The sequence below is a fragment of the Varanus komodoensis genome, unplaced genomic scaffold (assembly GCF_004798865.1).
Source record: "Varanus komodoensis strain SLA01 unplaced genomic scaffold, ASM479886v1 scaffold42, whole genome shotgun sequence".
Lineage (NCBI taxonomy): Eukaryota > Metazoa > Chordata > Lepidosauria > Squamata > Varanidae > Varanus > Varanus komodoensis.
This window is the reverse complement of record NW_025335972.1, coordinates 89466-106415: the sequence shown is the minus strand read 5'-3', so window position 1 is coordinate 106415 and position 16950 is coordinate 89466. Positions and strand designations below refer to the sequence as shown.

The following is a 16950-nucleotide window of genomic DNA, read 5'->3' as shown; positions in this document are numbered from 1 at the left end:
AGGCAGTGGGTGTGCTGAAAAGCAGACATCTGAAGCGATCTGAGATGGAGATGAAAGGAGGGAGTGTGGAAAACACTACAGCTAGTCCAAGCTCCACACACAGCAGCCTTCCCCAGCCTTCAGGTAGGTTGGGCCACAACTCCTATCACCTCAACCGGCACAGCTGATGGGACTATGGGAGTTGAATTTCAACATTTCTGGAGAACACCAGATTGGGGAAGGCTGACACAGGGCCTAGGAGAAGAAAAAGGCTGTCAGCAGGAAGGATATGGGCAACCATGATGAATTAATTTTACAGACCGTGGCCAAGAAGGCACAGCATTGCCTGTCTGGATCTTGAAGAGGCTCATGCCTTTAAGAGGCACACAGAAGGGTATACAAAAAAGAAAAAGCTGCCAGGTGTAGCTTCTCTCACTACAGCAGCACTGAGAGTCAACAACCAGGAGGACAGCCCAGCCTAGAGATAGCAGGTGGATGTCACATATTCATTGATATCAGCCAGGGCTGCAAGCAGCCCTGCAGTGAAGTAAATGCTTTCAATTCTATATCAAAGCATATAGAATATCAAAGATCCAGGGTAATCCTGTGAGGGAATTCACTGCTGCTCTCATTTTACACACAGAGAACAGAGGCAATGATACGATGACTTGCTCTGGGCAGTCACTCTCTGGCCATGGTGGGTGTTGAACCCAGATTGCCTGTTTCCTTGCACTAGCACTCTACTCATTAAGCCAGAGCAGCCCCCCTACAAGGCGCATTGGAGGGTACAGGGAGAGGGAGACAGCCTCACAGATGAAGAAACTGGACGTAACACTGCGAGGCCGAAGGAACCTACTGTGGTTGTCGTGGTGATAGCGAGCCAATTTTAATATTTAGCTGCTTAAGGGGCCAAACAGCTAAAGGCCAGTCCACATTCAGCACCCAGCATAAAGGGGAAGAGAGCTGCATGAGGGCAGTTGGAGAACAGCCAACAAGGATTTTAGAGAGGAACAAGAGAAAGTTTATTCTGGCTAGAGAGGGATGCTTATGCTGAATAGGAAGCCCAGGACACCTGCCTTTCTGGCCCAGTTCCATGGGGGAAATGGCTAGGACACCTTTACGTCCATTTATGTGGAAAAGAAAACATCAACAGAGGCAGGAGCTGCTGTTCATTAATGTGCTTCTGGGTGTATTTGCATGGGCAGCTCATCAATGCTGGGAACTGTGTGAGGGGGTGCTGACAGCGGGTGTCTCCCTGGCACATGCACAGGCGAGTTATTAAAACTTAATTGAGCGGATGGGAACAAGGCATATAATTAAGCTTCCCAATAATGGGAACTGCTGGATTTCAGGAGAAGAGAGTGGAGATGGGGTAGGAAGCAGGACTCCTCCTGGGTCCAAAACCCCAGCCATGTGAAGGAATCAGGAATGGTGGCTTGGGTTTATTGGGGATTGTCATTCTCAGCAGAGGCCCAGCAAGTGCCGGGGTGGAGAAGAGTGAGCAGTGGTGGTGGGGAAACCAGGAGTTCTTGCTAGCTCAGCTGCTGACACTAGAGAAATGTTATAGCAACCAGTGGGTTCTCATTAAGTTTGGACAAGGCAATGTGTAAAAGAAAGATGATTCCTCTTTTTGTCCTAACCAGTCACCACCTGTTTGTCTGCCATCTTCTCCTCCTCCTTCTCTTCTGTGGATGCCCATCAATCCTGATCTATAGCCCTGGCCGTCAGTCACATTTCTGAATTATTCCCTCCTTTCAGTGCCACTGTACCCCAAACCAAGTCTGGCTCTGTTCCAGCTGTTGAGGGATCACATTCCCTTCAATTATTTGAAATCTGCTGATAATACCACCCTTGAGCAATGCTGGTTCACCTGATAGCAGCAAAAAAGTGTCTGCCACAGTTTCTCCTACCCTATAGACCTATAGTATTTATGTCTGTCCTACTACTTCACTGAATTACACTCTCCTCACTGGGGTATGGAAGATTGGAAGTCACCTCTCCCAAAGGTTCCCTCAGATCACTCATCATTCAGGCTCTCAGTCTTACTCTGGATCAGGAGTTCCAATAAATAGTCCCCTCCCATTTCTCTAGTGACCTGAGAAACGGATCATTCATTCTTTCATCCATCCATCACTCAGAGACAGGGCAGAAAAAAAAAACAAAAAAACAAAAAGGCCAGCTGGTACTTTGCTAAATCCAGACCTTGCCCTCCTACTTGCAGGGAAATTCTGAATTAGGGTGCACTATAGCATAGACCATGTATCTGTTTCAAATAGCAGGACCTTTTCCTGGCATACACTAAAGGTGTTCCCGAGCACAAAGTATTTTTTTCCTTTCTGCCACTGAATACTCACATGCATATTGGAATATAGACCATGTCAGTGCAAGTAGCTTTCAGGGAAGTTTGCATGACAGGCCTCCTCTCTTAAAAGAACTACCACCTAGGATTGCTATAGACATGAATGCCTGAAGTTGGTCTCAAAACACTTGGTCTAATTCTCTTGAGTCTCTTCAGCATATCTTTTCCCTCCTAACTGCCCTCTGGGAGAAACTTTAGCTTGGTGGTATGCAGGAGGTCCCAGCTCAACGCCCAGCATCTGCAGCTGGTCAGAAAAAGTCTTGCCTGAAACTCTGAAGAGTCATTGCTGTCAGTCAGTGTTGACACAACTAGGCTAGATGGACTAAGCATCTACCTCAGTATAAAGCAGCCTTTGAGCAGTGGGGGAAATGAGACAAAGAGGAGGTTACGCGGTTGCTATTTTGATGCTCAAAAACAGCAGGGGGAGGACAAAGGAGCTTCATACCACAGCAGAGATGAAAAATGTGTGGCATCCAGCCTTTGCTGGACTGCACTTCCATCTTCCTTCCTTCACCTGTGGCTATACTGCCTAGGTCTGAGAGAAACAGGAGTCCAGAAACACCTGGAGTGCCACATGTTTCCCACCTCTGCCATACACAGACAAGGTACATACATATACCCATGCATAAATAAGGGGTTACATACTAAAGATGGAGACATGATAGGGCAGACAATACAGGGGCAAAGTGATTGCTACTAGTTTGGGCATTGTTAGGCAATAAGCAGCAGAACAAAGTGGTGGTAGAAAGCACGGTGCTTTGAGGGCAGCAAAGAATGAAATGGACCCACACCTTTATGTGATATGGGTAAGTGAGCAGCAGTCCATCAAGATCTGGAAGCAGGCCTGATCAACCTAGGAAGCTCCTTGAGGGCTCAAGCACAGCCCAAGACCCACCACCACCCCATGCACATGCACACACACAGAGCTTCACATATGGGCTCCCCAATTGCCCCTTGTACAAAAGCACAGGCTGGCTACAATGCAATGTTACAAGCCTTCCCATGTTGTGGTCCTTAAGCCCTTGGTTCCATCATGCCATTTGCACCAGGGACTGGGCCTCATGCCCATAGGCAGAGCTGGCACACATAACCTCATGAGGGATCAGGGGGGTGACTTAGAGGAGCAGAGGGCAATTTGGAACATGGGGCCCCACTGGTTTAATAGCTTTCTGGGTTTTTTTCCTGATAAGAAAAAAATAATTGAAGAAGCACTCAGAAACCAAAGAAAGCTACAAACTGAAGAAGTCATAAGGGACTTTCCATAACATTTCATGAATGAAGCAGTGCAATTCTACAATAACACTCTCTAGAAACACCCAGTTTGAGCATAAGCTGCCCTATTAGAAGCAGGCGTTGTAGCTTTCTTTTTAGCAGGAACTGTCCCCATTTCCATACCATCATTCCTCCTCTGAAATAGAACTCAGACTCTCTCAAGCCAGTATGGTGTATAATGGTTAGAGCAGCATTCTCCAACCTGGTAGTGACTTGAACACAACACAACACAACACAACTCCTAGGATTCCTGGCCAGGCTAGTTGGAGCTAATGGGAATTGAAGTGTAAAACATCTGGAAAGCATCAGGTTAGGTTTACACTGTTGGTCCCAGATTGTGGAAACCTGAGATTATACCACAGTTTGCCATGAAGCCCAATGTGGTGGCCTACCTCACAGGGCTGGTTTAACAATAACTGGTTTAACAATAACTATGCAACACCCCCCCCCCACCCCCGTATACCTCCCTTGAGTTTCTATAAAGGAAGAACTAGAAATAAAGCTCCAGGCCTCCCTCAGTCTCAGTGCTCTTTTGTATCCCCTCCCAGATGAAAGCTGATGTGTTTTCAATCGTGCCAACTTTGATTCAACACTGAACTCACATTCAGTGAATTTTCCAGTAACAATAAAACATCCAGAAATTCACTTGCAGGCCCTGTAGAAATAGATGCCACAAATAATGATTAATTAATATAAGAGGACTATGAAGGCTCTTTGTTAATATTCTTGGATTGCACAGCCCAAGGTTTCTTGCAGACCCTACAAAAACACTGACTGTAAAACTAACACTCCAGACAGCCCAAAGAATACAGCCCAAAGAATATCTCCTCTAGCCCTGCATTTGCTTACAGCCATCCCTTGTCAATCTTGCCCTTTACTCACCTCTTTCTTTTATGATCTTAAACTGTTCACATCTATATTGTAAACTCTTTGGGGTAAGGACTTTTGCTTATGATAGACTACAAGATGCCACGTGTAAATACGACGAGGGTGGTAATGCCTTACAGTAACCTCATGGGTGAATGTGGGAGTGGGGAGCCCTGAAACATTCAGAAATCTGATGAGCCACCAGATTTTCTGACCTTGTTCTGATGTCATAGATAATATCCAGTGGAGTCCAGACAAAAAAGCAGCAGTCAATTGGCCCAGGAAAGCAAATCCCTGGAGGCAGCCAACATTCAGAAACACCGTAATTCCAGTAGATGTGTGTGTGCGTGCCTGCACACACATCAGTGTTTGATTTTTAGCAGCAAGATGTAATCCTAAAATGAATGTATTGCAATTCAGAGTGAAATTAGAACAGGGGATATCAGGATTACAAATTAATGTAACAAATGCTTGCAGTCTAAAGCTCATCAGAACACCTTGCAAGGAGATCTGAACAGTGCACGGGAGGAAATGTTATCTTGGGAAGAGTAGAAAAAGGTTCTACCTATAGAAGACACAAAAAGGTATTTCTGTTTCTGGGAAAGAACTGCCTATTTCTTTCCTAAAACCCTAATTTTTCCTTTCCCCCTGCCCCATTCCAATTTCTGTTTGCAACTCCTGTTCATTTGGCTCCAACAGGCCTGACCTCAGTCAATGATGCCTCCCTTTGGGGTGGCTTTGAGGCTGTCCTTGTCCCAAGGCCCAAGGCAGCTTTTGCAGTGCTCCCTTCTAGAAAATGTCACCTAGGCATCTGAACCATCCTGCTGTGAGGGGGCATATTCCCTCTTCCCCATTTGACGGTGCCTCTCTGCAGCCATTCATTTTAAGGGTGTTTGATGTCTGAGACATAGTTAAAAGGGCCAGTTTGCAGGAGACTTGACTTTAAGGTCAAAGGGCACAGAAAGAAAGAGTACCCTACTCCTGCTGAACATGACCCTGCTTTCTCAATGTAGGAACAGGCATGAGCTCAGTTCTTATTCCTCTCCTGGTTCAGTGGTAGGAAATGTGTAGCCCTACAGATGCTCTTAGACTACAACTCCCATCATGCATTATCATTGGCCAGGCTGGCTATGGCTGAGAGAATTGGAGACCAACAGCATCTGGAAGGCAAGAACTTCTCCACCTCCATCCAAGGTAGCTGCAGGTGATATTGAGTATGGAAACAGAGAAGATCTGTTGACTCATGAAACACAAAGCATGAACATCCCTATAACAGCAACACCCTTAAATACCATTGCCCATTATCTGGAACCAGTCTGAGCCAGCATGCTTTGGAAGAGAGGAAACTAGAATGCCAATAAGCAAGATGGAGTAGAGAATCTAGAAATCTGGCCCTTCTGAGGAAACCTGGCTGGAGGAGGCCTCTGGAAGTGAGAATGTAGAGTGAGAAAGGGAGGCCAAGCTTCTTGAGATCATGTCATGAATGTGCATAACTCACCCAAGTGTGGTCATGGTGACAATTGTGTACCAGAAGGCAGCAGGGATGCTGGTGAAGTTGGTCTTTGCAGTGCCCTTCTCAGCATAGAACATGACAGTGGCAAAAATGATGATGGCCATGGTGAGCGAGAAGAGGAGGAAGCCCAGTTCTGAGGCACAGCTTTTGAGGGTATAGCCCAGGATCCTCAGCCCCTGTGAGTGACGTGAGAACTTGAAGATGCGGAAGACCCGGAAGACCCTCAGTGTCACAAAAGCCCCACTAACATTTTCATTTTCAGGCATCACCAGCCCGATGTAATAGGGCATGATGGCTACCACATCAATGATGCTCATGACACTCTTCATGAACTTGAATCGACTTGGGGCAGCAAAGAGCCGCATAAGATACTCAAAGGTGAAGATGAGGACGCAGGCAGTGTCCATGCAGAAGAAAGCATTGGGGAAACGTTCTCCACAAGGCTGGTTTCTCTTCCTGCCTGGAGGGGCCTGGCATGGGATTGTCTCCACCACATTGGCAATGACAGACACAGCGATGAAGAACCCAGTCACATAGTAGAAAACCAAAGCCATGGTGCTGGTGTGGGGGTTCTCAAATGCTCGCCAGAGCCGCTGACGGAATGTGCTGTCTGGAGGCAAGGTGGTGTCAGTGGCTATCTCAGCTTCTTCATCCTCAGCAAGGCGCTCAGCATTCTCCTTCTTGCGGTCACGGTATTCCTCCAAGCAGCAGTCACCAATCAGCTCAGGAATGATGCCATAAAATGACAACTCTTCATCAAAGGCCTGTATACACTCTTGGCGTGGGTAATGGAGTCTACCCGTGCGGTAGAAGTTGAGGACATGACGGAACATCTCTGGGTCACGGTCAAAGAAGTACTCCTTGCTGTCTTCATCATAGAAGAATTCTTTCTCTGAGCTGCCTAACAGGGTATCTGGGTAACGATCCAGGGTATTCTTCCAAGTCTGGAAGCGTTTCCCACTGACATTGACCACCAAGATCTCATCACTGCGGCGTTTCTTGTCAGGGGGAGGTTTGGGCATAGGCTTCTTGGCCAGTGGGAGCCAGCCCACAGCTGCCGCCCGAGCAAAAGGCAGCCATGCTGCCACTCCTGCAGCCATACTGTATGGAGTTAGTAGAGAAGAGAATCTTTGCTAAAATCTGTCACCATTCAATCTCAACGATGCTGCAAAGATGGTCCTAGAAAAGACTTTTGGTAAAGAGAGGTGCCTGAAAGATTTCTGCTGGCTATTACTTTCCTCAATTATGATCAAGAGTCTGGGGGTCAGAGGGGACCAGCAGGGGCTTGGCCATCCAGCCGAGTTCTGTCTCAGACATCAACATTCAGGTACACCCAAATTTTCTGCCAAGAAGGGAGGGTGTGTTTGTTCCTACTCCAGCACAACAATATCCACGTTCTTTTTACTGGGTGTTAACAAGACTAACTGTTAACTGTTAGGTCTCCCAACCAAACAATGCCCAGCTTTACATTCAGGCTACAATACCACGGTGCCAATGCTGTACTAAACTGTAGGAGTTGTGGGCAGAGGTCAAAGGAAGGTAATGCAGATAAGAGTGATGCTTTCCATGGTTCCTCTGGTGCCAGATGAATTAGTCCATGTGGCTCTGTGCAATGTGAGTGAGAGTGGAAACTCCTCTTTGGAAATCTGCAATGTATTGCTGTATTCATCTGCTGTCCTTTCTCCTCTGCTTCTTTCTTCCCAGTGGGAGAGAACGTGGATGGGAGGATACAGTGGGAGCGGGGGAAGAGAAAGGGAGCTCTGTTGATATGGCCACTTTTACAGGGGCAGATTAGCCATTGCTGTGGGAATGGGAAAAGGAGAATGACAGAGGCGGGGGGGGGGGGAGAGACAGAGAGAGAAACTATGAGAGAGAAACAACAGCGTGCAAGTAAGGGTGTGATTTTTACAGTGAATGCAGCAGTTCGGAAGTTATAAAGGAGACAAATTTTGAAGCTGAAAACCAGAAATATTGTATGAGAAATGCAGTTTATTAGGACCAGGCAACACAACCTGTGATCCAGAAACCCTTCTCCATTATGGGGAGGAAACAAGGATTTAAAGGCTGGACAGAGTGGTGGGATCTAAGATGCCTATGAATGAGAGTTAAAAATCTGTAAGAACAGAGTAGCTTGGAATCAACTCCTAAGTAATCTTTCCCCAGCTAAACTGAGTCTGAGCAAGCTGGTGGTTGGGATCCTGGATGAGCCAGAAGGGTTTGTTTCCTACTAGGAGAGGAATCAAAAGGCACATTTAAGGAAGCCTATAACAACAGTTAATTATTTTGAGTCCAAGTGCAGAGGTTTTACCAAGAAGGAGTTTGGCAAAGCCAACAGCATGCATTTTGTTTCAGGGTGCCTAGGATAGGAGGATGTGTCTTTCTCTGTGGGTAGGCAAAAAGCCCCAGAGAACAGGGTGTGGAGATTGGAGAGAATACTTGCCAGGAAACACCATCAGGGGTCCAAACAAAGTTTCCCATTAACCCATTGTCACTTGGACTCTCTAACCCTCAAATCCTATCTATGATGGGGGAGGGGCAGAGAGCAAAATGTACCCCCCAAAAGATTTTTAAAACTGGAATAAAAAGAGAACAACACCCATCCACCCTCCAAAATGTCTGGGAAACCTGGGGAGAATTGGACAGGAATTAAGAAAGGGGCAGAGCAAATCTCTGGCAGGAGGCAGAGGGGATGGAGAGAATGGGGAGAACAGAGAAGTTAGGTGCTGGAAAGGGCAAATCCGTGGAGGATGAAGCAAATTTGGGGAGAGAGGTGATCCGTGGGATGGTAGTACTCCCACGGGGTAAAGGGTCAAATCTGAGACAGGAATGCGGAGAGAGGTGCAAACCATGGGGTGTAAGGGGTGATTTAGGTTGTGGGGCAGGGGGTGATCGTGGTGCTCTTACCCCCCAGGTCCTGGATCTGTCCGGGAAGCAGCCAGCAGCAGGCGCGGAGCAACCGCAAGCCCCGGTGTGGGCTAGAGGGTGTTCGGACGGGGGGGCGGCGGACTGTCCCCCGTGCGTGGTGGGCAAGAGGGCTCCCGTTGCCCCCGGCGGCGCCGATCCTCATCGCTCTCTCGGCTCGCCCGCCTGCCTGTGCCGCGCTCCCTCCCTGCCTCCCGGCGCCGAGTGTGGATGGGAGAGTGTGGGGGAGAGTGTGCGCGCGTGAGTGTGTGTGCGCGAGCTGCATTCGGCAGGGAGGGGGCCGGGGGAGAGGTTGGCAGCAGCGAGTGGCTGCATCGCAGGCGGCGGAGGCGCGCACCCCAGGCAGCGCACGGGCCGGCCGGGGACCAGAAGGAGAGGGAGGGGAGACGCAGGCTGGCTGGGTGGCTGCGTGGGCCGGCAGGAGGAGGAGGAGGAAGATGCAGCCGGGCGGCAGCAGAGGAGCGGAGCGGGGCGGATGGATGGAGCGCCAGGAACAGAGAAAGGCCGAGGAACAACTGGATGGATGAATGGATGCATGGATAGAGTTCAACAGGAGAATACAGAAAGGAGCCAGGATGGATGGCGAGGAAAAGGTAGCGGTTGGACTGGGCAGAGATGGACTGTCAGGGACGGCGAGAGAGGGAGAGAGAACACTGGTCAGGGAACGAAGAAAGGAAAATAGAAAGAAAAGATCTCAGCATGAGCACACAGAAAAACAAGGAATGGGGACTGCGGGAGTAGATAGAAGAAAATGAAAGGAGACAGAGAGAGAAGGGGAAGCTGAATAGAAGGGTTGAGAGAATTGGGTGGGCAAGATAAAAATAGACAGATAGAACTAAATGTACGAAAGACTGTAGACCAGAAGCAGAAGATGCGGGGGGGGGGAGGGGGAGAGAGAGAGAGAGAAATGCGTGCCTGAATGGCGAAGAAGAGGGCTGGGCAGGAAAACATGCTAAAAAACGTGGATTCTTGGAGCTCCAAGGAGCAGAAAAGAGGGGAAGGCCTCGCAAGGACTATAGACAGTGAAGAAGCCAGGAGTCCTGCCTACGTGCCCAGTTTCCTTTCTCTCTTCCCTCCTCCCGGGACCGCCCGCCTGCCGCTTTTGGAGGGGTCCTTCTGCTCCCCAGTCACACCCTTCAAGCTCCTTCCACTTGTAGGGCTTTAGAGCCGGGATTTCTCTTTGCACAGCCAAGGAGACTTGCACTGAGCTCGGCGTCTGTTTTACATTTATGAGTCTCAGCAGGAATTTCAAATTTGGTGCCACTGAGGATTAGAAGAAAAAAGGAGGAGGGAATCATCACGACACAGCGGGAGGGGCAAACCCTGCTTAATGTCACCCTCCCCCCTTTAACATCCTTCTCCCGACCTCCGATCCATCCTGCTCTACATCCTCTGCACTGCACTTTAGAGTATCCTGGACTCATAATCAGGGCTCCCTGTGAGGAGACTCACTTCGGGTACCACCGCTTGCAGTACAGCGCCCCTGCTGGATCCCCAGCTCCATTCTCTGCAGAACAGCGTCCCATGCCGATACAGAGGGCTAGTTTAATGTATTGACGCTATTCCTGCACTGTAACTTAGAGGCCAGTGAACACTTGGATGTTGCATCCATGTACCACTTCTTGGCAACAATGAGGTGCATGCATGTGTATGGGTGAGGGTATTCCACATTCTAAAACCAAAAATCTCTGCCCTACTCAGAGAAAAATAGCATGGCAGGAAGAAAGAAGGCTACAGTAAATCTTTCAGCCTGACAAACTGGTTTTCTACATGCAAGTTTTAATTTTCCTGTTAGGGTATCTAGCTACTTATCTGCAGTCTGAACAGGAAAAAGGTTTACTGCTTGATCCTACTGAATGTGTAAATTGGTCTGATGTCTTAACCTGAACTAATAAATAAACTAACAATAACTATTAACAAGAGGAGCAATGCTTTTGTTTCTTTGCTTGCTGGTTTTATGGTTATTGTCATGTTTTTATGATTTTAAGTTTTGCTGATTTATTGGTTTTATGTTTTAATTGATGTATGTTCCTCTAAGTGCCTCCTGGCAGAAACAGCTACTTGCCAATACAGGCAATCAATAATATATCACCATCAATGTACGTCATGCCTTACAAAGTAACTGTAGTAAAGAAGGGAAGCCTCTGCCCCAAGAAGTTTACAACTTAACAGTTGTCCTACCCTGATCTTCTTCACTCACAAACACTAGGGTCAGTGAGTCTACATCACCTCTAAGCTCCCAACTACTGGGATTGCCATCTTTCTTTCCTGGTAAGACTCTTGTGCCATTGATGGATGGATTTATTTATTTGAAGCAGACAAATAAATACATCAGTATGTGAGTTGCTTCCTGGTCACTGAAACTCCATGTTAGGAAAGGAAACTGGATGAATTACTGCCTATCACATTGCCTTTAAAGACTTATCAGTCCAGAAAGAAGAAATGTGTTGGGGGAACACGGTGAGTCTAATTAAGACTGATGTTAGGAGGGCTGTTGCACCCCTCTGCTTCACATCAGGTTCTCCACATCCATCTCTTTGCCACTCCAATGGTGAACTTGACAGAGAAATGCCACTGCTTCCTAGGTGCTGGATGAATGTAACTCCAGCATGTAAGAAAATTCTTTCTGGCCCATGCCAGCAAAGGCAAACATCTCTAAAGGGAAAGATAATGGCTTGCTTGGACTTTGGATTCCTTTTGCATAACAGCTAAAATGTGAATTGGCGGGACCGAGGTAAGGAAGAGATGGACACTGATTTATGCTAGTCAGATCCCTGTGCCAACAGAAATATAGAGGGAAGAAAAGGCAACCATATTGACAATCCCAGAAACTAGAAAATCTTGATCTTAAAACCTAAGGAATGCCAGGAAGGAGGGGAGGGTTTTGTCAGCAAAATTTGATGCACCCATGTGCTTAAGAGAGTATGCTCAGTTAATAAAATAGCAACAACATGCAAAATATATTATCTTCTCTGTTTTCCAAGTGCTTCACACACATTCTTTTTACCCTTATACCAACCTGATAAGGTAGACCAATATTATTATCACCACTGAAGGTAAGAGAACAGAGGCTTACTGAAGACTACCCAGGGAGTTTTTGACTGTGGTGGTATGATCTGAACTGGACACCACTAGAATTACACTCCTAAACCACTACACTGCACTAGCTTGCCTCAACCCTGACCAAACTTAGAGAACATGACCGGACACTGTTTTAATCTCAGTTTAAACATTTTGAGAATGAATGGAGGAAGGAGGGAAGGGCACTTCATTGCAACTCAAAAGTATAGCTATTTAACTTATGGGAGGTATAGTCAAAATATGGCTCATCATGAGCCATAGCATATGTAGCTACCTATATCATACCTATGCATATATGTAGCCCACATAATGTCACTGATGAACAGAAACTAAACAACTAAATTTTTAAAAAAGGAAAACTTCTCCACTTGTATAATAAAGACTTAACTTTCCTTTCACCAGGAACTCAGTAAAAGAAATGACAGGGTATGGCCATAGAAACAGATTAAATTTCTGAATAGTCATTACGTGCATTCCGGTGATTGTTTGCTTACACTATAGATGTTAGGTGCATTCCCCAAGTATGCCCCCCTCCCCCGCTTCCCACTACACTGAGAACCAGTTTATACAACTAGCAGAATCAATTGGTGAAGCAGTGGTTAAACTGTTGAGTTGAGAAAATCCAGGTTCAATTCCCCACTGAGCAATTTTGCAAGAATTACTGATTCCTAAGCTACTTCACAGGGCTGTTTTTCATGGATATAATGGAAAGGAGGAAAATAATGCATGTTGTCTTGGGCTCCTTGAAGGAAAAACTGGAGTATTAATATAACAAACAGGAGTGGAATTAGCAGCTGCAATGGCAGCACAGTCTGCAAGCTGGTATCCCTGGAAGAGGTAAGCTAGGCTGGAACAGAATGTACCCACCATCTGAAGATGGCTGCTATGGAGAAAGAGACATAGCAAGGCAAAAAGCTGCAAGCCAGGTAGTTTACCACCATACAGAGATGCATATACAAGATGATGGAAGTCAAAAGACTGCCTGGTCAAGCACTATTGGGAACAGGACCAGATGGTTCTGCTGATATAAACAATTTGGTGGTTTGGTTTTCTTCTCTGCTGCAAATTGGATTGATACTTCACCTACTAGGCCTGCGCAGACAGCCTAGATGGGTTTATGATGAGGGCTCATCACTCTCAAGTGAAGGACTGCTCATGTTACCACCAAGGGGTGACATGAGGGTGCCTGCAATGAGCTCTTCTACCACTGGGCTACCATCAGGCCATGTGGCAAGAGCAGAGGCTGGCTGCATGCTGGGTGGGGATGACAGAAGTTGTAGTTTAACCCTAAATGCTCCAGGGTTTGGAAACACTGCCCTATGCAGAGAGACTAAGAAAACTGGGCATGTTCAGCCTTGAGAAAAGAAGACTGAGAGGGGACATGATATCCCTCTATAAGTACCTCAAAAGCTGAAACAAAGAGGAAGGTCAAGATCTCTTCTTGCTGATGCCAGAGTGCAGGACACAGAATAATCAAGTCAAGCTGCAACAACTCAGATTCAGGCTAGATATCAGGAAAAATTTCCTTACAGTCAGAGAAATACAGCAGTGGAACCAGCTGCCTAAAAGGTAGTGGGCTCTCCCACAACTGCAGGGGGTGGACCTGATGGCCTTTGTGGCCCCTTCCAACTCTACTATTCTATGATTCTATGCCTGAAGGATCCCAACAGGAAAAAGCTAGTCTAGGAGAAAGGTCCTGTTAGGTGTAATTTTCAGACAAAGCCATGCACTGATAGTCAAACACATTCTTTAGATGCAGAAATACCAGGTTGAATTCCTGGTATCTCCAGTTAAAAGGATGATGTGGGAAAGGTGATGACAGTCATAGCAGGAAGAGCTAGGCTAGATAGAGTAATACTCTAATGTGGTAAAACAAACTTCCTATGTTCCTCTGGAGTATTAATTTCTAGAGGGCAGCCATGTTCATCTATTGCCTGAACATGGCTACAGTCCATAAGAGCTTATGCCAGCATCAATTTGTTTGCCCTGAAGGTGCTCCCAGGCACTTTGTTGCTCTGTTACTATCTATGTAATTTATGTAAATCTGTAAAAGACTTGGGGCCTTGAAACAGCTGCCTGACAGCCAGACATCAACAGGTACAGCAGGTATCAACAGGTATCTGTATCAGAACCTAACATATAAAACAAGCTCCCGCAATTTGTGGTCTTCCCAGTGTTTTGGCCTACAACAGGTATCAATCTGAGCCAGTGTTGTCAACGGTGAAAGATGATGATACCCAAGTTGTCCACCCTGATATAAACAAACAAAGACAGGGAGGGAGGGAGGGAGGGAGGGAGGGAGGGAGGGAGAAGAGAAAGTTTGTCCCAAATATCTGAACCCCTTAAAGGTAGAACCCCTCACATAAGTATTAAAATTAAAGCAGTTTTATAATAAACAAAGATCTACTGTGCAGGTTTGTCTAGGTGTCCATATGAGAATTCCTGGTTACTCTAATTCCTGGCAACTAACAAAAAGTTCTGAGATTGCTTCAGTGAAGACCAAGCTCCATGATGGCTGATGGGTTGCTAATCACTGAATCCATTTCCAGCTTTCCAAGGGAACTTCACCAGGAACCATGTTAGATGTGAACCCCCATACTGAGGTTGCCATTTTGGTAGGAACAGAGGAGATAGAGAATGTTGGTGCTCTGGTGGTGTAGATTTCCCCAGCAAGGATGAAAGGAGACATCCAAGATTACAGTGGTACATGATAAAACAAATATATTTAACAACTGCAATAACAATTTTGTTATCCCTCAGCGCCAGTAATAGTATTAAGCTCTTTGGGAGACCAATATCCTAATTCTGTGGTTTAAAGAATGCTTAAACATAAAGTTTCCATGAGGAGCAACCACTAATATAAAAGCATTTCAGTAACATGAGAGCACCAATAGACCAGGTTCCTCATGTTAGTTTGGCAGAGGAGTGGACTGTTTCCTGAAAAGTGGTTTCATTTGGGGATTTCCTGAATCAAATAAATGGAATTATTTTGCCCTAAGCAAAAGCTCCAGGGATGAGCATATCTAGCAGGAAGAAACACATTAGCTGTTCTGTGGTTTGGAGTGAGCTTTATACTTTTATGTCCTAACAGGGAAGACCAAATCCCCTCCTTTCTCCCAACATACCCCTATTATGCCCCAACTACAGCCTGAAAACATGCTATATACTGTATCAGACTAGCTTTCCTCCTAAAGTTGCCATCATTTTATGAGTCCACAATTCTTTCCCAATAGCCCACAAGCCATCCATAGGATGGCACCTTTCTTTCTGTCTTTGTAGGCTTATACTTTTTGCAGCTGTGGAGCAGACAAAAATTCAGGAGGCAAAGCTTTTCCTGGCACAGAGATAAAGATGCATGTGCATGTTGTGTTGCAATTCCCTGGTTGTTTAACCCTGGAATTGCTGCCTTTTAAACACTTCCAATTAACAACAGATCATGGTTGGGTTAATTCTGCTTGTTTAACCAATAAGCAATCCAGAGTTTCCTGGGTTTTTAATTGGAAGTAGAAATTAATAGCTTGTAAAAGACATAATTTCTGCACAGCAGGCTGTTTATCAAAGTACAGGATCAGAGGTATAAAAACCATGTCCCCTTGCCTTACATCAGGAAGTGTTACAACCGCTTACAGCCCTTCTACTTATCCTGATTGTATTCTGTGTAATAAACCAAGATCCCAACCTTGGATCTATCAGTAGTTCTTGGGGTAATGTACAGTAGACTAGCAAGGATTTCTGACTCACAGTTAATTCATAATAGCAACTAATTACTCCAGGACAGGATTTTTGCATGGAAAGACTGTGAGCACCATCTAGTTTTGCTACTAAAAATGGTCTCAATTCTTTAATTATAAGTGTAAGTATTTTGCATTGGGTCTTAGTTGGTCAATTTTAAGTGGTTCTTTTAAAAAAATGATACAAGTCTGAAGTCTGTCCACCTATATATTCAATAAAGACACAACATCTAAATCTCAAGTCTACATAGCACAAACCATGAAAGCTATGAAGTATTTTTGTGTGTGCAAATCGCTGCAATAATATAGCTTTGTACTAAATTACCACCTGTAACTTCATCACATCCTCTGTTGAACCAAACAGATATGCTGGGCTTACCACCTTTATTTCTGAGAGAGCTCCTGTGCCTATAAATAGAAACTTAACACAAAGAAACTAAACAGGTAAAACTTTCCTGGCAGGGATAAACCTGGTAATAGGAACACTTGAATTTTTGCATGTCAGGCTGCTGTTAAAGCAACAGATGGCAGCCTCAAAAAAGACATGCAGAGGAATGATTCAGCAGTTATGAACCCTTTTGCCTCTTGGCAGAGCAGCAGAGGCACAGGCTGGGAGAGAGTGCTGAGGGGCCAGGGGACTGGTGAAGGCAAGGTAGGAGCTGGGCAGAGGAGCAGGGTGTCAGGAGCAGCAGAGAGGAAGGGGGCGGGGCCAGAGGGGCCAGGAGGAAGCCGACAGGTGGGGCCACCAGCCTGAGGGGTTGATAAGGCCACGCTCAGCCACTGACAGCCCTTTGGGCTCTTGTCTCTTGGCATTGTCCCTTGTCTGCGTCCCTTAGCTGCAGCCCGGGCTGCCTGGGGACTCCCTTCCCTGGGGGGCAGAGGGTTTTGTTTTTGTTTTATTGTTTTGCTTTTGTTTGTTTGGGGTTTTTTGTTTTTTTGTTTTTTTGGTGCTGTGCTGTGCTTTGCTTTATTTTTCCTCCAATTTAAATTTTTATTTTATCCGTGTGTGTGTGTGTGTGTGTGTGGGCGGGGGTTATCTGGGAGAACTGGACGAGTGAGGGGTACTGCAGAACAGACAAGGCGGGGGACCAAGGTAGGGTCTCGGAAGGGATACCGATGGCAGACCAGGAGATGGCCTTGGTGGGAGTCACGGGTGTTGCTGTCCGCTGCGACAGCTGTGACATGTTCGCCCTTCTCCCCCAGGAGAGGCAGGGATACACTTGCCC

At 46.3% G+C, this 16950-nt stretch overlaps 1 protein-coding gene across 1 annotated transcript in view; it reads right to left on the bottom strand.

Moving 5' to 3' along the window:
* KCND1 (potassium voltage-gated channel subfamily D member 1) overlaps window positions 1-7090 on the bottom strand; it is a 49391-nt gene extending 42301 nt beyond the window's left edge. Inside the window, exon 1 of the mRNA XM_044443642.1 lies at window positions 5976-7090. Coding sequence (XP_044299577.1) covers window positions 5976-7090 — 1115 coding nt within the window. The remainder of the gene's footprint in view (window positions 1-5975) is intronic.
* Window positions 7091-16950: the final 9860 nt, after the last annotated feature.